This window comes from Zonotrichia leucophrys, chromosome 1A (assembly GCF_028769735.1).
Source record: "Zonotrichia leucophrys gambelii isolate GWCS_2022_RI chromosome 1A, RI_Zleu_2.0, whole genome shotgun sequence".
Lineage (NCBI taxonomy): Eukaryota > Metazoa > Chordata > Aves > Passeriformes > Passerellidae > Zonotrichia > Zonotrichia leucophrys.
This window is the reverse complement of record NC_088170.1, coordinates 5,121,841-5,147,522: the sequence shown is the minus strand read 5'-3', so window position 1 is coordinate 5,147,522 and position 25,682 is coordinate 5,121,841. Positions and strand designations below refer to the sequence as shown.

At 47.6% G+C, this 25,682-nt stretch overlaps 1 protein-coding gene across 1 annotated transcript in view; it reads right to left on the bottom strand.

Moving 5' to 3' along the window:
* The window catches only part of CACNA2D4 (calcium voltage-gated channel auxiliary subunit alpha2delta 4), a 119,628-nt gene extending 96,267 nt beyond the window's left edge, over positions 1-23,361 (bottom strand). Inside the window, exons 1-10 of the mRNA XM_064736022.1 lie at positions 22,777-23,361; positions 18,075-18,156; positions 13,471-13,587; positions 11,932-11,991; positions 10,225-10,387; positions 8,299-8,430; positions 7,325-7,385; positions 6,303-6,453; positions 4,720-4,794; positions 3,626-3,715 (exon numbers count right to left, since the gene is read on the bottom strand). Of these exons, the coding sequence (XP_064592092.1) occupies positions 3,626-3,715; positions 4,720-4,794; positions 6,303-6,453; positions 7,325-7,385; positions 8,299-8,430; positions 10,225-10,387; positions 11,932-11,991; positions 13,471-13,587; positions 18,075-18,156; positions 22,777-22,883 (1,038 nt within the window). The 5' untranslated portion in view covers positions 22,884-23,361. The remainder of the gene's footprint in view (positions 1-3,625; positions 3,716-4,719; positions 4,795-6,302; positions 6,454-7,324; positions 7,386-8,298; positions 8,431-10,224; positions 10,388-11,931; positions 11,992-13,470; positions 13,588-18,074; positions 18,157-22,776) is intronic.
* Positions 23,362-25,682: the final 2,321 nt, after the last annotated feature.

Below are 25,682 nucleotides of genomic sequence, written 5' to 3'. Positions count from 1 at the left end.
TCACGTTGCCAGGACTAAGAGGCATGATCTAATTAATTCAGGGTCACAGTTTCCTGCACTCCCTTGTTTGCTCATTGCCTTTTACTCTGCAGTTACAGGCTGGCACAGAGCTGCCAGTGAAGAGATTGGAACCATCAGCATGGCCCAGAGATGTGCAGGCAGGCGTGCTGATTATGTGCATGCCTGACCAGGGGACTGAGCAGCCCCTCTCCATCTCTCCTGCTCCATTATTTATGCAGACCTGCCTCTGGAATGGCCTCCAGAACTACTGAAAATTCAAACTTGGTGGAAAGCATCTCATGGGGAGAAAATCAGCAGTACACAAGAAAACAAAGCCAGTGAAGGAGAAACGAGAAAGGGCATTAAGCAAGATAGCAGGAACTGATAAACAGGAAAGCCTGAGCTTTGCATATCCTGAAAAATATGCTGTAGAATCTGGGTCCATAAAAATGTGACTGGAATCAAGAAACAATTTCTAAGTGTTCAGAGAAGAAGAAAGAAAGGGAGTAAAAATAATACAATGCCAGATGATAAAAATCAGAGGGAGATGGTCAGGCAGAAATGCTCTAGAGCCTCTGTACTTTATCATAAAAAGGAAAGTATTGTAATGGTTGGGTACTCACTGAAGTGATAGGAAACTAAGAAAAGAATGAATGAATTAGAGGCAGGGTCACAAAGTGGCAGGGTTAAAGAAAATACTAATTTAAAACTTTTGAATAATCTGTGCTCAGCATGAAGGGAAAGAATTGCAGAAAGTGTAGCTGAACTACTTGCCTTATGGGCTGAGACATGACAGGGACTATACAAGATCCCAAAGGATGAAAAGGCAATCAACAGAAAACGGATGGATAAACCCTCAAACATCTAGCATGCTACTAGAAAAATTAGTAACACATGCATCTTGTGAATGTAAATCAATAGATACAAGTGAGAGGCCACAAACCTTTGCTTACTTAAATCAGCACACAGGTTCATTCTTTTTATGGCACCAGTTTGCTCAAGTTACTCAGAATTTTATGTCTCACTGAATCCAGTCTGTTACCAGATTCATCACTTTTTCCCACCTATAGCCATTTTGGAATGACCCACTCAATTAACTTCAACATTTATGTGATTCCTGAGATCAGCAGTGAGTCAAGGCATGACTAAATCAGCCTGGTGGTAAGAGGAAACATCCTTCCAAGGTGGCCTTGGAAAGCAGAACTTGGCTTTTCTTGTCCTCTACAGGGTGGGAAAAGCAACAGCTTTCAAAATACTTGCTCTGAGTGTATCCTGAGAAAGGAGGACACATGCACATTGGAAAGCAGAGGCAGTGGCTTGAGCACAGAAGAGGAGGGTGGATACTGCCTGGGGAGGGATGCTGCAGAGACACATCAGCTGAATAGGAATTAACAATGTGACAGTGCCTGAAAAAAAACTGTAGCTGTTGTCTTATGTCCTGTTAAGAGGACTACGGTGTGTAAAACAGGGAAGGCAATTATTCTGCTCTGCTTAGCACCTGATAGCTCTCAGCTGCAGCACTCACACACTGTTGGGAGGGTGGTGGAAGCAGCCTGGAAGCAGAACAAAGGGGTATAAATCCTGCAAGAAAAAGGGGAGAGAACAAGGCAGGCCAAGCTTGTTGAAACAAGGAAGAGAAGAGAGCAGTGAGACAGATGAAAATTTAATAAATAAGAAAATACCTCAAAAGATAGCACTTAACACCTGAGAATTTTGAAGCACTTCATAAATGTGTGCTTAAGACCATGGCTTCCCTTGGATGCATATTTTATTGAAACCACTTGGTTTGTGGCTAAATTGAAATGCAGAGTTCAAGTGGTTTATTGAGCATGGCAGAGAGGGACAGGGGAGTCTCTGGCTAGCTGTTCTCCTGAAACTGATCTCAAATTGTGTCATAGATTAAAATATGCCCTGTCTCCCCCAGAGGATAATGGAGGAGAACAAAGACAGGGAGAGATTTGTGCTCTTCTTCAAGCCCTCTTTGCTACTCATACCTCATTGAGTGGGTCTCTGCTGGGCTATTAATTCTGTAAGCAGTTGGACTGAGGAAAATTACCAGGGAAATTTTGCAGCCACTTTCATTACAGATATTATTACTGGTTGTCTCTTGTAATCAGCAAAGCCTGTTTCATCAGTGTGATGCTGCAATTTTCATTCTCCTGTGTGCTCCCGTGAGCAATGACAGGAGAGCCTGAGGAACAGCTGAGAGTGGGAATTTTGTCTGATGAGAAGGGGGTGGTCAATTCCACCAAAGTTCCCCCTTTTGCTGACTGTGACTGCACAGATTTGTTTTGGGGCACACTGACTAAAATCCTTTTCCTCTTCTATTACTGATACACATCTAAGAAACTCGAGGAGATGATTTCAGAGAGCCCTTAAACCCCACGAGCACTTGGCAGGGGACACCCTTTTATCTTAGGCTGTGCTACTTGCAGAGCCTGGGGTGCTCCAGCTGCTGATATTAAGGCACTCTGTTTCACACAGTTCTTTGGTAACAAAGATATTGATTTATGGACAGCCATTTCCTAGGCACAGAAGAGCATGTCACCTTTCCTCATCTGCAGGTGCTCAATGCCTGGGCCTTCTCCCCAGACCCAAGCTGATAGCAAAAGGCATGAGGGAAGCAGTACTTCACCTTGTGAGTGAATAACAGCAGAAGGTTCTGTCACCACTGGGTGCTGCACTGTCCAAGAGCAATCTCAGAGCTGTTCAGAGCTTGTTGAGCAAGACAGACTCAACAAGAATCAAGATAAGTGATGACTGCTGAAATTGTTGACTGCATTTTTTAATGCTAAATAGAGAAAAGAAATAAATTCTTTACCCACCAAGGAGTTTGTTCTCTATTACTGCAGTGGAATCACATTAATCCACTGGGGTGCATGGGCAACACTCCCTGGAGGTATTTTTGGTTCACTGTTTCAGTGGAGGACATATTTGTCTCAGCTTTTAAGGCCCCTTCCATCCCAAGCCCTTCTATGATCCACATGCCCACTATATACAGTGCCATGAGGGGATGGGGGTATTCAGATTCTTCTTGGTCCTTTTCCTTGTTACCATTCCTTAAGAAACAGAATTGTGTGTTTTCCTCCAGGCTACTGAATTTCCTATTCAATGAAGCAATGAATAATTTATGGTTCTTTTCAGAGGGATTAATTCTCCTGTACCTGTGGTTTCTTCCCCAAGCACTGACACTCAGCAAAGTGACATTGAAATAAATCTGAAGAATAATCTTCCATGTCTTCATTATCATCACTGCTCACTAATAACATTACTTACAACCAGAACTGTGGCCCTCAGCAATCAGTTGTATTTTATTGCCACCATCTGTAAAGGTGCCTGGGCAATGCCCAGTTGTGGGACTTACTAAGAAAACTCCTGAAGCCACAGCTTTGCTGGCTCCTGATGCTTGCTGGGCAGGGACTGCTGGCTGTGGACATCATGCACAAACCAACACTTCCCCTGAGATGGGTGAGCCCAGCACACTGCTTGTGACAAATGTGGGATCCACGAGATCAGCTCCTGCCTGCTCCCCACTGCAGCAACCTGAGGGATGTGCTGATACTGGGGGAGAGGAGTGCAGGGCTGGGCAGGGACACTCAAGCCCCACACCAGCACCAACTCTTACCTCTCTCAGGATTTTGAAGGACTCTGTCAAAGCCTTGCTCACAGTCCCCACTCCTTTTGCCTGCAGTTCCTCCACCAGCTGCTTGAAGTGCTGGCAAAAAGAGAAGGAAGAAAACCAGGAATGAGTTGCAGGCAGGGTGTTCCCTTTGAGCAGGGCAGGAAAGAGTAGTCCAGAAAGGCTGTGCCCATGCAGCTCCAGCAGGACTGCATTTCTGTCTCCGGACTGTGAAACACTGAGGATCCGTGTAAGATCATGGAAGGGGCAAATCTGGGAATCTGACTCGCCCTTATCTGCTCCTTCAGGAAAAATAAAACATCCTGTGCACCCAAAAGCAACAGCATGGGGAAAAAGAAAAAATTTGAATGCTTGTCTATGACTTAAGCAGCACTGATCTGCTTAAATTAAACTCTCTCTGCAAGATAGTGTTTAGGATGTTTGGGAATTCTTTGGGAATCCCTGCGAAGGCATCACCCTTTGTAGTCATACTCTGTGGCCTAGGGCTAATCTGGGAGAGAAATCTAATTGTTGAAGGCATACAGGGATGCAGTAATACAAATTAAAAAAGAAGGAAAGAAGGAAAACAAAACAGAGAGAAGCTAAAAATACCAGTCAGCCAGGAGGGTGGTGGAGCAGCTGGACACCTCAGGGCTGCTGAACCCTCCTGGATCAGAGCAGCAAAACCTTCCACTGAGAGGGCTTGCTAGCAGTCCACCCTGATGAAGGATCAGGCCAGGCTGAGAACATATTCACCAGGAAAGGACAGATTGTTCTCATTTTTGAGGGCTGAGGATGTGGGGTATCTAAGATGGAGACCTTTTGCCCTCTGCACACAGTTTTTAATAAGGCAGCCTGGGCTAGGTCTGCTGGTGGTGCAGCAGTGGGGACCAGGGCAGCTGTGGCTGCTGCTCACCCACCAGCTGACCCTGTGTCACAGCAGCTTGGGGTAATTCAGGGTAAGCCTGAACTGCTGCTGGCTTCTGAAATTCAAACCCTGTTCCTTGTCCCTGGAGCTTTATCTCACAGCATCTCAACCCTGTTCTCTGCCTGCATGAAGGGAGCTACCTGAGTCACACTGAGAGGGACCTGGTACTCACCTCTCTGTTATCTCTGTCTGCTTGGACCAGGATACCCTTAAAACAGGGCTCAATAAAATGAACATAATCATTGTACTGCAAAGAGAAAACAAGAAGAAAGGAGTTGTCATGGGAGAAAATTCACAAAATGGGTTCATATCCTAGGTGCATGCTCAGAAAGCAGCATGGAACATGATGCCATTTGATACCCATTTCCCTTAAAAACTGTTTATAGTTATCATGGCAAACTAGGATTTTGATGACCTTCTGTTTGTTTGAAGAATGCATTAATTACAGTGTTTTGCTGAGCATACAAATATCTACACATACAAAGTTACTTTTTCCCCCCCCACTCACACCACAAAGTTTTTATCCCTACTTTATGAGTTTGTATCCCTGGCCTTGCTTCTAGCACTTTTTGCACATAGTTTTCACTTCTGGAGACTCTGTGAGTCCCCAGCTGAACCCTGTAACCTGAAGTTGGAAGCCTCTGGTGCACAGCTGAACAGTAACACACCAGGTTAGCACACATCCACTGGACTGGGATAATTAGGGGAGTGGATGATTCCAGGCTGTGACATGTGAGGAAAAGCTAGGTAAGGCCCCTGTGAACCTTTTCCTCCAAGGTTCAGGAGAGTGCAATCCCTAAGAGGCCTCTGAGGCTCAGCTGATCAATAGGAACTTAGGTCAGGCTATAAGGTCTTTGAGCCAACAGGTTCTTGGTGTGAGTGCAGTAAAGAAAAAAAAATTAAAAAAAAAAAAAAATATATATATACATGGTATTTCTGGGATTGTTTTTGAAGAACAGATGATATTTTAAACTCCTTAATGACTCCCCTTCCATTTTTCTGCCAACACTGTTCACTCTTCCATCTGTCCAGTCATATAAAGACAGAATTGTTGCCACTGGAGTTTCTAATTAGCTAACATAAGAAGCTATCAACAAAAAGCAAAATTTATATCTCAGTGGCTGTGCCCTGGCAAGCTATCATAGAAAGAAGCCCGGGGAAGGAGATGGTGTTTGAATTAGCTTTGAAAATTAGAAGGCAAGGAGCCTTTAACATGGCACCAGTCATGGAAAGAAGTTTTGTTTTCTGTGGGTAACCAGCCCATCCTCACCCTGCCAGGGCTCAAAAAGGAAGAGAGTCACACTGAAGCTTCCTGACCAAGCTCCATGCAGCCCAGCTGATGGGCTCAGAACTGTAAGGGCAGCCTTGCAGGATGCTGGAGCACAAAAAGGCACATGGTGGTAGTTTTCTAGCCTGGAAACATTATCCTGAGGATTACACTGCTGCTGCTGGACCCAAATTCAGTGTTAGGGCAAGCTGGGTGAATTTTTAGCTCAGGTGTCTCTCTGTAGCCCTTATCTGTTACAGTCACATCCCTAAGAAAGCAAAAAGATGCAGCCAACACCCTCTGTGGAGGAGAGGTGAAATTAGGTGGCAGCCACCCTGCTGACCACACAGAGCTGCCTTCCCAAGGGGAATCTCCCCAATCCAACAGAAGTGCTGCTGTAGGTGGGTCACTGTGATTTGCTGAGGGGAAGGAGGAGGGGGTGTGAGGCACCAGGGGAGAGCTCAGCACTGGAATGGAGGCAGACATACTGCAATGATGTTGACAAAGTCGTTTTCTCCCAGAGTATCCAAAATGGTGACGATGGTGTGCTTGGCAATGGTCATCCTCAGGCCCTTCATGCTGCCACTGACATCCACGATGATGACAATGTCCTTGGGAGAGGTGGCTGCTTGGATGTACCTGCACAACAAAGAGCAGGATGAGAGCCAGGGAGGGGGAATGCTGGGCATGCTGCTGTCACCCTGCCAGCCACAGCACCACGGGCACCATGGCCACAGTGCCCAGCAGGAACAGGCTGGCCCCAGCACCTCACTTCCTGCCCTGGGAAGTGCTGAGCCTACTGCAGACATACACCCAAGGGTTCTGAAACACACCACAGTTCTGAAACTTTAACATCCCCACCACCTCCCAGCCACAGAAGGGTAATTTCCATGTGGCACATGGTACATCCCACAGGGAAAACTATTGCTGGAAGGGCTTCACAACCTGCTATTACCCTTATTTATGTATCCCCTTGTCACTGTTATATTTTCTGAAAAATCTCTTTGCCCAGGATTTTTGCCAGAGAAGCCTCAGAGAAAAAGGAAAACAATTATCTGATTTGCTTCTCCTGTGTTTTGCTGCTTTGGAATGTGGTTGGAGATTGTTTATCCAACAGGTGATTGTTTCATTGGTTTCATGTGAATTGTTTTTACTTATTGGCCAAACAGGGGCAAAGCTGTGCCAGACTCTGAAGAGAGAGTCACAAGTTTTCATTAGCATCTTTTAGCCTTCTGTCTGTATCCTTTCTGTATTCTTTAGTATAGTTTTAGTATAGCATTCTTTAATATTATATAGATCATAAAATAATAAATTAGCCTTCTAAGAACATGGAGTCAGATTCATCATTCCCTCCAACAATGGGGGTCTCAGAAAATACCACACCCCCCATCTCTTGCAGGGGCACCACAGGACATTAATTGCTGATCAGCAGCTCCCCAAGGTGTCACCTTGGAGAAGGGGGAGAGAGGAAGGATCAAAGGTGCTTTGGCAAAGTCTCTCCAGAACTCACCAGCCACGGTTCCTGCAGTCAAAGGAGATGACTCCATTCTCATCTGGTAACCACTTTATTCCTGAGGAGAGCAGCAAGAGGAGCAGTCAGCACTCACAGCAGACAGGCAGCTGCTCCCCAGGCAGCTGCACTGCTGCTGTTCCCTGCTGAGACCTGGCTACCCCAGGGAGCACAGGAAGCTGGCCAGCCACAGCAGTGGCCATTCTGCAGAAATACAAGCAGAGCTGCTCGGTCTTTGGCAGTTCTGAGTAAACTGTTTATTAAAACATGTACCTAGGCATAATCTGTTCAATTGCAAAGCAACTGCTTGTACTTTGAGTTTTTTTCTCACCTTGATGTAGTTCTCAACAACAGATTTTTTTTCTCACAGGGGATGGTGGAGAGCATAAAAAAGCAGTAGCAGTGACTGGGATGCATCCCAGATTCCCTGCTACAGGCTCTGCTCACAGCCATCTCTGCTTTCACCTTGCCCAGCACGTGCCAGGGCACAGAACAAGGGCAGGCAGCCATCTGATCAAGTGGCACCAGGCAGGCTGCAGCTGCAGAGCATCTCAAGGGTTCCTGCAAGCACAGCACCTCCCTCCTGTGCTGTGACCTAATGTGCCCTCACAGCTGGCGAGTGGATGACCAGCCAGGCTGGCCAGCTGCATCTGCCATGTGTGTCCTCAGAGGCTTGGCCACCACTCAAACCCTCAGGGGAGCCCTGCTATGGTGTTTTGAGAGCTTTTTGGAGGTCCCCTGCCAGCAGACTCCTCTGGGGTTGCATGAGGGGCTGGTTCTAATGGGAGAAAGGGGTTTATGCCTGCAGAGTAATTCCTTCAGCCTTACCAGCCCATTTTGCTCACTGTATTCTGCCCTTCTCGGGGCTGGGATGGTCCCAGACTTCCCAGATGGGATTCTTCCATGGCACAGGCCCTGTCCTGCAAGATTATTGTGTGGCACTGAAAGAGCAAAGCCCATCTCTACTGTTTTACCTGGGTACAGCCTGAAGAATCCAGTGGAGCTGCCAAAGTACTGCCAGGTCAGCGTGGGATCCCTTTCAAAGTTGTCCACAAAAATAGGATTCAGGGCTTCTGACATGTAAACTCCATTGAGTATGTCAGGGTCTGTGGGGGAGAAAAGTGTGTTAAAAGAAGGGAGGACATCCACCATCCCTGATGGAGGAGAGGGGTGGGAAAAAAGGCAGCTGCAGGAGGAATACAACCTTGTCCAAAGCTTTTACATTGATGCATTCTGTTCTCTGCCCATTCAAGTGAATCCTGGAGGCCAGGCCACCACAGCCACTGCAGGTGATCTCAGCTTGGTCAGACACTATTAGCTCCATATCTCTTTACAGCCTTGCCTGCCCTTGAGCCCTACATCTGGTTGGAATAATGCTCCCAGAGGCCCAGGGAGGCCATCCCAGTGCTGAGCACAGCTGGCACAGCCTGCAGGCAGTGTTTAACTGCTGCCTGACAGGGGATGTGTGGCTTTTGAGAAGCAGTAGGCTGATGCATCACTGACAGCCCTTCTGCAAGGCCTGTCTAAATTTATGCTGGGTGTAATTACCTAAGACAGAGGAGCCCTAGGATTTACACAGTTGCACTCTCTCTCTTCCTCATTGAATCTTCCTTTTCTTCTTGGCCTCCCCTTTCTTTGACAAAGCCTGGGCTGTCCTACCATGCCCCCATCTCCTCAGGAGAGTGAGAAACAACACTCACTTTTAACATTTGAAAGGTGTTGTCACTATATTGCAAGAGTTCCATACTGTTGTCACCTTAGTGCAAGAGTTTCATACCTCCTTGATGTTTCTCATAGGCACCTCCTCCAAGCACTGACTCTTCCTAGTTGGCTGAAGTTCCTCTTCAGCCAACTACTCCAGTTCCCCCTCAACCAACCAACCCATTCTTTTATAACACTCTTCTTATTGACTACACTGTGGCCTGTTAAAGTCAGGCCTGCTCCTAATCTTTAATAACCAACCCAGCTGCAACTCTTTAGGGGGTAACATTACTTTCTATACTACCTTTATTTTCTTATATTCTATCCCACTACAGAAAGGTTTATTAAACCTGAACAAAGTACAACAAAAGATTGAATAAGGAAACCATGACAGCACTGGGAGCATGGACCACCACATGCTCACCCACAAAATGGCTCCTCCACCTTTTATACCTTTGGTGCTGCATCAGGCAACCCTGGCCCCTACCAAAGTCCATCAGTCAGCTCTTCCTTGCCATCCATTGGTGGGGATTGAGAGGAATTATGGTTTTGTCTTTACAAACAAGCTGTGGGTCTGCTGGTGGACAACACCAGCACTGAGAGATAAAAGAAACAATGGGAAGGAGTCCACTGATTGATGAATGGAAAAAGATATTTGCCTTTACAAATAAACTGTAGGTTTGCTGATAAATGAAACTGGATATTGAAAGATGAAAGAAACAATGGGGAAAACCTCCAAATTCCATAAGAATTAAAAATGAAAAGGGAGGGTTACACATTAGAGGGAAATCGTTGGTATCAGGGATTCCAGGAAGTTTGTGCCTCTCAAGTACCTCAGCCAATGGGGAAAGAGAGAAGGGAAATGCAGCAGGGAAACTGGGATAAAAAGGAGGCTGCGTCCTCCAAAAATTTGAGAGACCCTGCAGGAATATCCCATGGCCTCTTCCTGCCTGACATGAAGGCCTGTCCACCATGAGAGGTTTCCCAAGAGCAGACTGTACCTAAACCTGTCACAGTGACAGCACAGACATGACTGTCCCTTAGGACAGCAGCTTTCCAACCCTGCTGTTTTTTTTCTCTGTTGTTATTTTTCTATTCCCATCCTTGTTGTTATTTTTCTATTCCCATCCTTGTTTCCAGTATTGCTGCTGATAATTTCCACACCACCCTACCAGCAGTGAGAAAGCAGAGGCCATTACCTTTGTTGTAGACATTGGTGGGCAGCTGGATATCACTGTAGGTTGTGTTCACCAGCAGGTTATTGAAATGCTCATTTGGCTCCAGAATGAACTCATCCCCAAGCTCCACGTAATTGTCATTTTCATCCTTATCATTAATCAGGAGAGAGTTGTAGTAATCAAACTGTTGATGAAGACAATAGAAAAAAAGACAAAGAGAGAATAGCACAGACTATTACCAGCACTGTTTAAAACAAAGAGGCGACATATGGAGAATCAGGGCTTCAAAGAGGATCAAAATGAGCCACAAACAAGCTATTACCAACTGGAAGTGTCAAGCTGCCCAAATGATGGTTTCTGGCCACTTTGTTTGTTGCTGTCATATGCCCACATGACTGAAAGCACTGTCACTGCCAGGAGCATTGCTTAAGAGCCACTGCAGAGCACAGGGGCAGGGTGGCAGCCTCCTGTGGCCCCTCAGCTGTATTTAGGGGATTAGCTGGAAAGGTGAAGTGTCTTACAGGGTCTGGCTCCCAGGTTTAGCACAGGACACAGCAGTGCTGACCTCACCCAGCCTGTCCCTTACTGAGTTCACTGCTGGACATCCAGCTGGGATTATCCCTCATTCTGGCACTCCAAATAGCAGGCACTCATTGAGAGCAAAGGACCAAGCACAAGGTGCTCAAAGACAATGCAGTGTCCCCCCACCTGTGAAGGTCACTGGGGATTTACCATCTACAGTCACTTTGGTACATCCAGGGCACTCTTTGTCCTTGGATAACCTATGTTTTTAAGATGCTTCTGGTGACTTTATCTGAGCCAGGGGTTACATAAGGATTAGTGTTCAAGCACTAGCAGCACCCAGAGGGTGCAAATGGAGTGTGCAAATACAGTCATGTACCTCAACTCACCCATGCCCCTTACTGTGAATGCAGCTGACCCAACTAACATGGCTAATGGGATTCTTTAAAAAAGGAAAAATAAAAAGTGAGATGAAATTAGTAACTAGCTTGATTTCAGGGAGTGTTTTCAACTTTCCTACAACTGAGACATGTACTTGCAGGGGTAGCCTGTCCTTCTGCTGAGCTGTCTGTGCTTGTACTGTGGATAGAGAATTTCCTTCCACAGCCTTTTCATTCCAGCTCCCCTCACCAGCAATAATCCCACAGTTTGGCCACAACAAACAGTTATTAACAGAAAGCCAATTATCCAAATTGATTGGACAGCACCAAACTTTCACCTTAAGGGAAGCCCTGACTAGTGGGTGTCTGTCTGGTACAGAAAAGATGATGGGAGCTGTTAAGAAAGATGGTGAGAAACTCAGTTCATTTGGATTAAGGCTTGCTGTGGATATTTGTAACAGCATCCTCCTCATTGTTCATTCACACTCAATTCTTAGCTCATTTTCCAGTCAAGTAACCCACAAAGTGCCAGCTAATTTGCACTAAAACATCACATAATGACAGTGTTGGCCAGTGCAGTAAAAGTAAAGCCAATAACATCATTCAGCCCAATGTCTTCCCAAATCCTTCCCCTCCCAGAGCCACAGGGACAAATCTTTTTGGCGTTCCTAGGTTTGGGATCTGCCAAGGATCTCTCTTATTTGCAGCAGTCTCTGAGTGTCCTGCAGACAAGGCAATTCCTAAGCCCAGGAACCTGGTGGGGATGGGTTCCTGGCTGTGCCCTGAGGATGTGTGCCACGTTTGCCACTGACCAGGCTAAGCTCACCTCCAGTGAGGAGTTGTACTCATGGTTCAGATCTGCATCTTCTGCTGCTTCCACCAGCCTCTAAAGCAAGCACACAGAAAGGAAGGTGAGTGGGTGCTGGGGCAAAGCCCTCCAGAAGTTCTCCCAGCTGTATCAGCGATTGCCTCCTTCACCACAACCACACCTGGGGTTATAAACTTCTTTCTTTCCCTCCTGTCCTGCTGACCTGTCATTCTGTGCTACAGTTTTACAGCTTGGAAGGTACATTATTTGCAGCTATTTATTGCCAAGTGTATTCACACCTACTTACTCCAGAGTCCCTGCTAAACCCCAGAGCAATTTTAGATATCACAGGACATATACAAACAGAAACAGGTCCATTTAGAGAAACAACAGACAGATTTAATTTCATTTTCCATGAGCCCTTCCAAAAAGCCATGGGAAAGGCATTTCAGCCCCAGCTTGATGTCAGTATCTCATCAAAGGAAAAGGCCTTGTGGGAGTCTCAGTCTGGTATTGTTACTGAGACAAAGACCATGACTGGATTTTGTAAAGGGTTCAGCGATGCTGTGGCCATTTATAAGCTCTTGCCATTTATGGAAGGCAATAAAAGCAGCCAGTTTTCTCCAGTATGATGCTTCAGGGCACTAATTCTCAATTGGTACAGACTGGGAAGGGATCCAACTAAACACGTACATGTTTTCAAGGTTGCACAATCAGCAACAGTCTCAGCAAAACTACATTTTGCTCCCTCACAAAGGATAAGGCAATCCAAACACTGGAGAAGTCTGGCTAAGAATTTAATGTTATTGGCCAAAGCTCTGGGACTAAATATGCCCACATTTCACTTGGAGATTCAAATGATGTGTTTCTGGATGACTTTTCCACATTAGAAGCCTTAAACAGTCAAGGCTCTGTGACTACAGAAATATGCTTTTCATGGTAGGTAAATACACAGGAATATGATAAATCCTTAGATGCAGGAAGCAAGGGGGGCCAGAACGATTACCTGCTCTGATCTCCCACACTGCAGCAGCTACAGACCCCTTGCCACCTCCTCCACACTTCCCCATGTACACAGCTGGAAATCCCAGCACCTTCCTTGCAGCCTGTGCTCAGGAGGTGCAGAAATCCCCCTTGAGCCACACACACAGCTGAAACAAGCCCCTAGTCTTCAGCAGCCAGAGTGCACTATGGAAGGATGAACTGGATTTTTCACTTCTGAGAGGTTTTCTTCCCCTCCTTTTTAAACAGCTTGTCTCCTAAAAGAGTGTTCATTCCCTCATATTTATTCCTAGAGTTTGTTTTTGTCTTCTTTTCTAATTTGAGCCGAGGGAGAAGCCAGCATCCCCTTGTCTGAACGCCCACATCCTCCCACCAGTGTCTGCTTAAAGCTCAGCGTGAGCAGCCAGCTGCACCAGCAGGCTCCTGCCTGGGCAGGGGAGTCCTCACACAACCCCTGCACCCACACACTGCTGGTGAGGCAGAGCCCTGTGCCTGCTGCTCTGGGGCTGGCAGGACACAGATTCCCTCCCAAAGCCCCAGAGGCAGTGGTCATACCTCAACAGCTTCCACCTTCCTGCGGAGCATGCTCTCCATCTGCTCCGAGAACTTCTTCACCAGCTCCAAGCCATCCACCTCCTTGATCTTCAGGGTTGGCTCCACATCTTTGTACTTCTACCCGAGGGAAGGAAGAAAATCCTGCTGAGCAGGAGGTTCTTAAGGAGAGGGATGAATCTATCATTGCTAGCTGGGTATTGTCTTTGTATTGAAACAAGTGCTCTGATTTTATCACCTTCCATCTTTGCCTTTCCCCCTTTTCCATCTGCAGATTTGAGGCCATAACTCAAAGCACTTGGACCAAGTGAAAACAACTGATCCAACTGTGAGCTTGTGGCCGTAGAAAGGAGCAATGCACCTGAAGCTATGAGTGCCTACAAGCTAGAGAGAAGCAGAAGGCCAACTTTTAAAAACCCAAACCATGCACTGACATCCACAGCAGCTTTATACACATCACACACCTCCAGCTCACTCAAGGCAGAGGGAAGAGCGAGGGAATGGAGCTGTGTGCTGTCACTGCAGCTCTGCCTGTGCCATGTGAGCTCTGGGGCACTGCTGGGGAGATGTCCTGGCTGTGCTGCCCCAGAGCCACCCATCTGTAAGGGAACTTGCCAGGGCTCCAGCAAGAAGGGCCTGCTCAGTGCTCACAGGGGAGACTGCCAAAGAAAGCTGAGATAGAAAGAGATGATGCCACTTATTGGGCACCCAGGATAATAATTTAGGCCAAGAGCAACACAGAGGCAATTCCCAAAACCTAGGAATTATGAACATGGCTACTTGCTGCTGCCTCCAAGGGGAGAGGTGCTATAATGAGGAGGATCTAGATCTGACAGCTTTAGAGATAATCAGTTTATTCTCACCACGTTTCATATAACCTAGGAATTTAAAAAACCCAAGAGTACATCTAAACTGTAAGCATAATTTGCCTCCTTAAATCTGTTCTTTTAAGACTGGCTAAAATGGTCTTTATTTCTCCTTTGCAAAAAATCCCTCTGCTAACAGAGATAGCCAGAAAGAAAGATTAATGAAACCTGTGAAAGGACACAGAACAATTAACTTATTTCAGAAAAGACAGAGCCTTATCTCCTGAGCAATCTGGAAACACAAAGGCAACCAATTGCAATTCCCTGGACCCTCATCATCAGTTTTGTCTGCAGTGTGTACAGCCCCCCTCCATACTCACACTGTGTTAGCAACAGAGCAGCAATCTCAGCCAGGGCTGGGCAAAAAAAATGATGTGGTGAAAAGGGCAAGGAGATGGCAGTGGCTCTAGTGACACTTCTGAATTAGAGGGAAGCAGCAGGGAAAGGACTTTGCATGTCTTTAGGGTGAGCCCGTGGAGTCCCTTTTGTTCAAGAAGCTCCTTGACCACGCAGGAGGGCAGCTGGGCACAGGCAGAAACGCCTCGAGGATGGGGCAGGCTGAGGAGGTCAGACAGAAATAGCAGCAGCATCCAGCCCACAGCAGGCATGGCAGGGAGGCTGCTCGCTCTGTCTGGCATGATTAACAGCAAGGGTTTTACTGGATTAAAAATGCCAGGCCTCCCATCCCCTGGGCTGGGGAGCTGGGACAGGCAGGGGAAGCAGGAGGAGGGATTGAGCAGGAAGGTTGGGGTAACCACGGTGCCAGAAGAGAAATGTGCAGCACAACGCCTGAGCACGGTGCCTGGCTGGTGAGAGACTGCAGCACAGCCCCAGCTGGTGTCTGTCCCTTCAGCTCTGTGTCACAGCTCTGCCAGCACAGAGGTGATCTCTGCCAGGCTGGGCTTTAATCAGGCCCTGCTGGGGGAGCAGGGCAATCTCTGCTGGGAAAGCTCACCAAGGGGGGGACACATGGGCAAGCAGGCACTTCACAAAGTGACCTGCCACAGTTACCCTATAGCACAGCCTCAGGTAAAAGCAACAGGGCTTTTCCTCCTCTCTGGTAATTTTTTAATGTGTTTATGACATACTCACAAGCAGATGTTACTGGGGTAAAAGTAATCATGAGAAATGAAAACCAGTCTGCTCATGGCGTGCACATCTCAGGCCTGAGATCCAGCCAGAGATGGGAAGGAAAAAAACCCAACACAAAAAAACCACCCAACTTTCTGCAAAGTTCTAGTTTGCTAAGGAATACACCAGGTTTGAGCTCAAATCCTATTTGAGCTTTTTTTCTACAAATGAACCAGCAAACCACTACATGCCTGTATTCCTGCCCTGGAAATCTCTGCCTATTGATGACTGTTCATCCAAGGTTTTCTAATGGTGGGCAACAGAGCTGTGATTTCAATCCTGTCACCAGACACCATGGCTGGGAGTCAGCTCAGGTGCATGTGTTGGCCAGGATCATCCTGTAGAACCTCTGCTTGGGGTTCAGGCTATCAGATCATTTTAAGTTACAGAAGAGGAGTCAGCTTGGGAGAACTGGCTGAAATGATCTGATGTTTGAAAAGAGGCCAAAAAGTTAGCTCAGCTCTAACAGAAAACCTTTCCTTATTCATCTAGCACTTAGCATTCCCCTAAAACAGCAGGAGCAATTCATTAAGATTCCCCTTCTGCCGTGACGGGGGTGGTGATTTAAAAGTAGAATATCCAGAATTCAGTATCCTAAGTTTTATCTGTGAACAGAGATATGTCACCAAGTATATATTCTTGTTCCCACCTCCATAAAATCCAGCCTATTGAAATACACAGTGCTGCATTACTCACTGCTAGTGGAACTAAATTAAGAGTGTGAAAGACATTCCTTTCATCCTCACCCAGGAAAATGTCTTGACTGAACTTCTCAAGTTTGTCTGTTCTTTGCCATGTTTTTTGGGCTTTCTAATAACACCAAGGCAAAGCTGTGATGCAGGGTAAAAGCCTGCCCTTGGGGATTCAAGGGATGTCTGTGATCTCACCAGGCCTCTGGGAATGATACAGCCTGGTAGAAAGTCAGCTACTTGAGTTTGCAACATGATTTTAGGGTTTTTCTGGAGGAAGCAAACAAAAAGTCCAAAGAAAACTAAGCAAACTGAAAACCATAAAAGAAAGTTTATGCCAAGTATTAAAGACAAGGTTTATATGCAAAGCATTCAGTAACTGAAAAATTATGACTCTCACAGCAACCCTAAGCTGGTTACTTCAAGACCATTAGGCACAAGGGAGACATGAAATAAGATACAAACTGAGATGACAGCACCTTCTGTATTTCCTCAGAGACAAAATGCCTGTTGACTTAAACAAGCACTGAGAAAAGAATCACCTGGACCTCTGCACTGTGCTCCCCAGCCTTCTGCTGGTCTGGGCACAGCCATGCATGCAGAGAAATATTTGATGTGAAAAACAGGAAATAGCCCAAAAAAGAGCAAGGTGCCTGGGCAGCAGGTAAATTCATGTGTTTAATTTCTAGACTTTGGTGTGTTTGGCTCTCCAGGCCTAACATGCCAATGAGATAATCTGCATAAAGTTATTTAGGATCTGCCAGGGTGCATGAAAATGATATTTATCAGTAAAAGATCTGTCTGCATCCACTTGTAGTGCTGGAGGTGCGAGGGATGCTGTGGGAGCTCTCTTGGGACGGTCCCTGCTTTGAGATAAATTGTGAAGAAATCCTACCTAAAGAAAAGGACTGAAGTGAGTGCTGGCTGCTTCTCCCCTATTCCCTTATTTCCCAGGGAAACAACAGGAGATAAAAAAGCTCAAGAAGTTAAAAGATAAACTTGAGCTGCTTAAATTGCTTAAGTCAAGTTAGGGCAGAACACAACACCACATGAATTTAGGAAATGATTTTTTTACTGGAATGTTCACAGAGCAAGGCTAGATCAAGCTCATCTGTACCCCTGCTCAAAGTGACATTTTCCTTCTGAGTCACAGACACTGGGAGCTATGGCTTGGGGACCCCAGGGGACAACAGGCAATGCAGAAGCATCATCAAAACTGCTAAAAGCCCAACTTTTGCCTGCATCCACACCCTGCTGCAGCTGCCTCACAGTTAGTGCAAGAAGTACCTTAATCAGGGCTGACAGCTTTTATTGCAGGGTGACTCTTTCCTCCCAAGAAGAGCTGGTGATCAGCACAGACCTCAGTGATGGATGCTGAAAGCCTGTCCTGGTCAAACCTAGCAAAGTGAGTGCTGCAGGATATGATCCCTTACTCCAGCAAAAAGCAGCACTCTGGGGACAGGGAAACAGGGCTTAGCAGTGAGGCAAGGAATGTGATACCCAAATCCTGTGTTGTGCATGGGATGTGGGTGTAATTCACAATGGCAATATTAGTGTCAGCTGGAGAGATGCAGGGAGGGATGGTGGGGTGAGTGATGAGTAGCAGAGAGATTTAGGAAAGGAGGAATGAAGGGTCAGCATGGAAGAGCAGGAGGTGATCATCAGAGGGAAAAGTATTTTTAATAAAAAGTGGTGCAATTAAGGTGGTGCTCAGCAATGGGTGATGAAAGCAGGGAAGGCACTGAATGGACCTCCCTCTCCATCCATGGAGAATGGCACAGGGCATCACTCTGGGCTTAGGGATATGGAGCTCCATGGTTTAACAGACAGCTGCACACCAGTGCCTTGTTCTTTCCCCCACCCTGGGAGGCACACAGGGAGGTGACACAAAGCAAAGGGAACCCTCACAGGTTTTGCCTACCTTCTGCAGCAGGAGAGAGCCTGAGTACTTAGTCACAATGGAGTACAGCTCCCCACCAAAGGCATCTGCCCAGGACTTCACCCTAAAAAAGGCCAAAAGAAGGAAAACCAGTGTTAATAATTCCAAATCTGCAGAGGTGGTCAGACAGACAGCTGGTTAGTCTGCAGAGTTTTCTTCAGACAGGTAAAACTCCATCATCCTGAGTACAAATCCCTCTATTTCTCTAAACCACTCTCCAACAGTGGCAATGTTTTGTCCAGCCACACAAGCAGCAAGGCAGGAGACAGTGCTGCTCTTGGACATTCCACCCAGGAGATTGGAGAGCAGGGAGAAACACTGAGTTCTGCTGGTCTTGAACTTGTCCCACCTAACTTTGGATGTGGAAATTTGGTCTTAGATGGCATCTGAGCTCCTTCTGTTGCTAGCAAAGGGAAATAAATTGCTTTCTGCAGACACCTATTCATCTCTCCTGACAGGCCCTGGGGTGAAGGGCTAGACACTCAGTGCCAAATCTGCTGAAGAGAAATAAGTGTCAGGACTTAGAGAAGGTGCCATGATTCACCCCTGGCATTCAGCTCCTCCAGCAGAGCAGGCCACAGACTGATGAGCCAGACAAATTCTCTGCTCTCACTGGTGGTGCTGCTGCTTGATAACGCCACAGCTGATTATGCACATTGTCACTGTAAAGCATCCCCAGCTTGTGCCATCCTGGAAATAATGGATGGCAGCAATCCCACATGGAGAACATTCAGATTTTGAGGAGCAGCCTGAACACTGAGCCATCCAAATCAAAATAGATGGCTCCCAGAATTGACAGAGCACTTCATCAGCACTTACACAAGCTATGTTAGGCAGCTCCCTCAACAAGGGTTCACTTAAGAGAGATTTATTTAATGCAATGAGTGGCCCTCTCCACTTACACTTCTTTATGATAAGTGCAGAGTCTTACCTACAGCTTCCAGGGGAGTTCTTTGAGTCCCAGGCAGGCTTTAACCTCGGGGCCTGATTTCCCAGTGCACTGCACCACAAATAACACACCACCACAGAGATGAGCTCAGGAGAAAAGCCAGCACAGCAATGGTGGAATAATCACAAGAGCTCACTTCTGCCTAGGAAAGCCTGCTTAAACTCCCCTCTTGCACACAGGAACACACAGGCTTTTTTAAACACATAGGGGATGATTTGGAGCAAACACAAAGCTTCAGCTCTGCACCTCTCTCCACTGCTATAAAAAAAGCATGAGAGAGTGGGTGCCTTTTAAAATCAATCCTTAATTGGCAATGAGGCATTCATATTTAACCACTCAGTATGAACTAACTAGCACCAGCTGAAGTCAATTTCTCTTTTTTTTTGCATTGTGCTCTGCATCTTATTTGCAGAGCCAGAGCTTTTATCTCACCATTTCATCCTTAGAGAAAAAAAGCATACAGATATTTTCTAGGAGACCAGGATTTATTGGGCTATATCAGAGTTATTCTAGCAAGCCAGAAATAAAAGAGGAAACAGGGATCCCATGGGATGCTTTCCTGTTTGTTGTAGTAGTGACTAATCATTCCCTTAGATATGAGGATCTCTGGATCAACATTTAAATTGATGCCCATCTGCTCCTACTGGCTTTGCAAGTTTTATGTACAAGACGCTTTGTGCTGAATTTAACAAATATTCTCCAGTCTCCTCGCCTTTTACTGTAGAAAAAGAAAACCTAAACATGAAGGGATAGTAATTTTAGCAGGGATGTTTATTTTTACCCCATTTCCCTCCCCTCACCTCTGTTTTGTGTCATATTTATAGTGTGCCCCTGCTCCTTCCAGCCCTCAACATTCTTCAACACAACAGAGTGGAAGAGTCTCTGGTGTTAATTTCTGATTAGTTGAGCAACTTCTTGAAACTTCCAGTAACAGCAGAACTTGAATAAAAAACGGGGTTTGTACAGTTGTGGGATGTCTGCTCTGGCTCAGGGACTGTTATTGTTTCTGGTCCCAAAGCAGAGGAAGAACGAGGCACAAACAGAGGGGGACCAAAGAGAGGGCCAGAGACTGGCAGCTCTGGAGGACTGGCTGGAAAGTTAAGGGGCACAGAGGAATGAGAGGGCTCAAAAGTCTCAAATCTCTGTTTTACAGGGCTAAGTTTGTGTCATTAAACATATCTGGTTGATATGGAAGTTGCAAAGTAGGAAAGTGTAGAGGCAGAAATACACTGGCATTTTCATATTTAAAAGACAATTATTAGCAAGGGAAATGAGCAACCTTAGAACACTGGGAAATTAAGGGCAGCCTGATGAACTTAAATAGGTTCCCTTAATTTTTTTTTCATAAACAAGCGAGAGAAAAGGTCAGTCTGAAATTCATCAGCTTGCAGAGACATTTCTTTTAATTGAAGCTGGCTCTGTCCAGCTTGGGGGTAGGTGTATAAAGGCAACAGGAGCAGCCTAAAGAGGCCACACCAGGTTGATCTTTGCCTCTCCCACCAGCATTTCCCAGTGCTTCCATTACCCCAGCTCCTCACCAGTACTGAGCAGAGCTGTGTCCAGTGGGGAAGAAGAGGTGCTTTGTGTGCTGAAGTGGCACCCCAGAAGCACCGCTAGGAACTGACTGAGCAGATTTCTGCACTGCTGGAGTCAGAGAGGAACGAGCTGGCAGGGATCCAAGCACGATGCAGCACAGCCAGCCACGGCCTGGGGAGCAGCACAGCCCGACTGAGCCCTGTGTCACCTCACCCTGCCTGAACCCAGCCGCTGCTTGAAGGGCTCCGCTTTTGTGTTCCCCCCAAAATGTCCCCGTGTAACCCATGAAACAGAGCCATTTTCTGCTGACTGACTTACTCCCTCTGGGCCTCTGGCCAATGTATTTCCCTGCTGAAATTTCATTTCCAAAGGGCGACTTTTGTGTTTTGGTTAAATTCATGAGTGGATTTGAAACATCAGGGATTAATTCAGCCATTGCTCTGGTTTTAGTACCAGAGGAGAAAAGCTATTTTTCTATTGTTTATTCTTCATTCTTGCACAGGAATAAGTTCCAAATTGTGCAAAGTGACGTAAATATCTTTTTTTTCAGTATCACATTATAACAAAACACATCAGAAAAGGTTTTGGTCAGAGATTGTCTGCCTCTAATCCCTGCTCTTGTATTCTGTGGCAAGAACAGCAGAAAGGACAGGCTGGCTTCTAAATGCCACAGGCTTCAATGCCAAAAGGTATTCCTATGTGGTATTTATCCTGGACATAGAAAGTTGATTTGCTTGGTTTGAAGTTGGCAGAAGTTTGATTTTATCTTGTGTAACCTGTGTCCTTTCTGTGCAACCCAAGTCAGAAGAATTTTTGCTGGGGAAGGGCTTGATAGTGCAAGAATGGAATTGGCAGCAAAGTTTCCTGAGACCCTCCTGGATAATGTCAGTGCAGCTCCTGGGCAGATGGACTGGATTGGTGGCACATCTCTAAGTGCCTTATCGGCAATTTTTGAATAAAAAACATTTCCCCAAATGCAGGAAAGGGCTTAAGCTGTCTTGAGTTGATTTTTCAGATGTCTCCTCCTCAAACTGGCTGGCAGTGTTGTCCTCTCTCCAGACCACAGCCCTGTCCCAGCACCCCAGAGGCTGCCCCACAACAGCTTTAACCAACGGCCGCGCGGACATTTCTAATCCTTAAAGGATTTAACTCGTCCAAATCAGCTTAACAAGGTGAAGTTTCTATAAACTGGGGTTGCTGAGAGCTCTTGGGCTCCTGGGGGGCTGCCAGGGCCGCAGTGCTGGCGGGGAGCTTTCCGGCAGTGACGGTGCTGGATGAGCCGCTCCTCACACGGACACACGCAGGCCTTGGAGCGCTGCAAACCCAAGGTTTGCAAACCAAAAACCCCAAAAGATGCATCTAGAGTCCCTGCATGTGCAGTGCATGCACAAACCACGGCTGGGTGTGCTTTGTTTTGCAGCTCAGCTTTCATTCCTTTGCTCCGGAGCTCTGGGAAGGGCCATGATGCCTTTTGTAGAGAGCACCAGCAAGAAGTGCTGAGGCCTCTTTCCTCCATTCAGCCTCGCTCACTAACATCCTCTGACAGCCACAGGTGAATAAACACGGCTGTGTGCTTTACCCAGACCCTTTTCAGCCAGCACTGATCCAGACCAACGCAAGGGACCAGAGCTTTGGAGCTGCAAACCTTGCTCTGCACAAAGAGGTGTGTCACTGCTCAAACACCTCATGTGCACCTTCCCCAGCCAGAACCTGGCCTGTGCTGTGCATCCCTTGGATGTTCTTGGTATCCTGAAACCCAGCAGTGCCTACTGAAACAACTCTGCTCAACTGGGAGCTGCCAAACTGGGGCCACTCCCGTCTGCCTCCATGGTGGGATCTCTGCAAGTTGCAGCAGCGGCAGCGAGGTTTTACAAACGTGTCTTTAAACTGGTTTTGCCTTCTGCTGCCCAGTTTACTAAGCAGAGCATTAATAGATGTCAAAATACTTAACTAAAGGAGATGAGTATCATTGCTACGCTTGAGGAGTGGGGACGAAGAGGCATTGCCTCCTAGCCTAGACCTGGACACAGAACTGGCGGCTCCCATGTCTGTGTGCTCTGCCAGGAGCCAGGGGAGGACAGTGCCAGCCCCTGGAGCCATGTGTCCCTCAGGAGCCATGTGTCCCTCAGGAGCAGCCTGTCCCTGCCGCGCCTGCCATGCCGGGGAGGCAATTCCCACCCGCACCGCCGCAACACTCACGTTTCCAGCGGGATCTTCGTCTGGGCCCTGGCCCAGGGCGGCAGGCAGAGCAGACAGAGCATCATCCACGGCACGGCCCAGGGCCCCATCCTGCAGGCACCGGCCATCAGCAAGGGCTCCGGCCGGCGGCGTGCGGAGCCTCCCCGCCGCTCCTGCTGCCCTGAGGGAGCTCCCCGGCGGCCCCCGCCATGGTGCCGGCCTGGGAGCGCTGCTGGTGAGGGGCCGAGCCCCGGGGGCACCGCGGCCGCCTCTGCCCCGGGAGCGCCGCCGCGGCTGCCGGGCGCCGTCGGGGTGTCCGGCCCAGGCACCGAACCGTGTGGGAGCCGCGGCCCGGTGCGCTCTCACGGGTGTGAAGCGGCTCCGGTCCCGCTCAGGGGTGCGCACCCACGGGTGTGAAGCGGCTCCGGGCCCGGGGTGCGCACCTGCGGGTGTGGAGCGGCTCCGGTCCCGGTCAGGAGAGAGCGGCTCCGGGTGAGGAGCGGCTCCGGCTCCCAGCCCGGTCGGGGGTGCGCACCCACAGGCGTGAAGCAGCTCCGGGCCCGCTCAGGGGTGCGCACCCACAGGTGAGGATCGGCTCCGGCCCCGGTCAGGGGTGCGCACCCACAGGCGTGAAGCAGCTCCGGGCCCGCTCAGGGGTGCGCACCCACAGGTGAGGATCGGCTCCGGCCCCGGTCAGGGGTGCGCACCCACAGGTCGGGATCGGCTCGGCCCCGGTCAGGGGTGCGCACCCACGGGTACGGAGCGGCTCCAGGCCCCGGAGCGGCCGCGCCAGGAGGGAGCTCGGCGCTGGGAGCTGCAGCGGCTACGTAATCCCCTGCCAGCCCTTAATCCCCTCGCCAAGCAGCAGCAGCCGCAGATTTAGGGAAGTGGAGTGGGATAAAATCACCCGGGATTACTCTGATTTCTGAAGACGGGCCTTGGCTTCTCCAGCCGGAGGTCAGACCGTGCCTGCTTTAAAGGGGTCGCATCCACATCCCCCAGAGCCTTCCCAGAGCTTCGATCTGTGCCTAGCGGGGCCTCCCCGACCTGCAGGGTGCTGGCGGGTCCCTCCGGCTGGTGTTCCCAGCGTTATCTGCTGTCCAGAGGGGATCGGGGGAGCCCTGAGGGTACCGGCGGGTCCCTGCCGGCCCCTACTCGGTGCTGAGGTTTGCACCGGGATGATGAGGCCGGGCAGAGCATCCAGGACAGCTCCGAGGCAATTGCCAAGGCAATTTCCTTCCAAACCGCAGCTGTGGGTCTCTGGCCAGGGCAGAGGAGGGAAAAATGAGCAGTGGAAAGCAAAAGGGACATGAAAGGAAAGGCTCTCTCTGCCAGTTTCAGCTGATCGCCGCCTAATGTGAATGATTATTTATTAATAGCCAGACCTTTCAGTTTGGCCAACATTCACTTGAGATTGCCATCCCCTCGTCTGTGTCTGGAGAGCAATGAATCAAAGGAGCCCAATTGCTGAGCCTGATGAATGGCAGGAAGCAGCACACTGCACACTCGGATGAGGGTCACACTGTGGAAGCTCATTATCATCATGAGAAGTATGAATTATAAATAACTACAGATATGGCAGCAGAAAGAGCATAAATTACTGCTTCAACCTGTTGAACAGCTTGGCTCTATGGCTATGAATTAAGCCATTTATTACAGTACCTTCCAATCATCTTTTGCACATTTACAAATGGCTTGTTTAATGTAAAATGCAAATGTTTAATGTAAAATGTGAAGCCACACTAGATTGGTAGGTTTCTCTAAGGACAGGGAGGGGGGAACTGGCTGTCAAAGCACTGAAATAAAATGAAGGCCCGTAGTATAGATGACAAGTATAAGGAAAATTAACTGAATCCTGGCCAAAACCAGCACAGATGCAGTTTAAATGGGATAATAGAAGTGACAAAGGAAATACTGAAAAGGGAATAAGACCAGGAAACATTGGATAGAGGTTAAATTGTATGATGAAGAGGCTGAAAGCCTGTGGTAAGGAATTAAGTAATTCCAGGAATAACTCACCTCAGAATAGGATGGTTTTGTCATTTATTACAATATTTACTCCAGACTGAATGTCTTATTGAGAATCACAATCTTCAAGCAGAAGCTGCAGGCCTGGAGGGCATAAATTTCTCTTATGTTTTTAACTCTGTGCAAAGGGCTTCATGGGAAAGTCGAAATGCTTCTTTCTGACCTTAAAATCTACAAAAGAATCAATTTCTACACAACAAACACTCCAGAGACAGTGCCTTTAGCACATCACATGGCTGCACAGCAGCTGCCTGAGCCAGCCTGGCAAGGCAACAGGCAGAGCAGATCTGGTGTAATTCACCTCTCCCAAGTGGCCAAAATGTGCAGCCTCCTCCTGCCCCTGCAGCTGGAAAATAGGAGAAAATTGCTCTTAGAGGAGCTGGGAAGACTGACAATGAAGGCTTCATTTGTCTGTGCTTACCAGGATTAAAACTGAGGGGTGGCATCCAGGGTGACAGGCTTCCCTGTCTGGGTACTTGAGGGAAGAGAGGACAAAAATTCACATTCTGGAAAAAAAAAAAAATAATCTGAAATGAGATCTGAAGGCAGGAGCATCAACATTTTAGATAACATTTTTTCACCACTTTGCAAGGAGCCATATAAATTGTTATTGTGAGGGATTTTTGCAGGATCTCTTCAGTGTGATGCTTGCAGCTGGGGCCCAGGTTAATCCAGATGGGTTCTGGCAAGAGCCCTTGTCTGGGTGTGTTTGGTAACCCCTGAAACACTGATAGAAAAGGCAATGAGACAGCAGCACGCTGAACTGGGAGATCCAAATCCCTTTATTTGGATTTATCTCATTTAGTGGGTATATCTCACTTAACCCCTTAATGATCTAAAATTGCAAAGGAAGTAAGATTGGAAGATTAAATGAAAATAGCACTGAAAACTGAAAACCC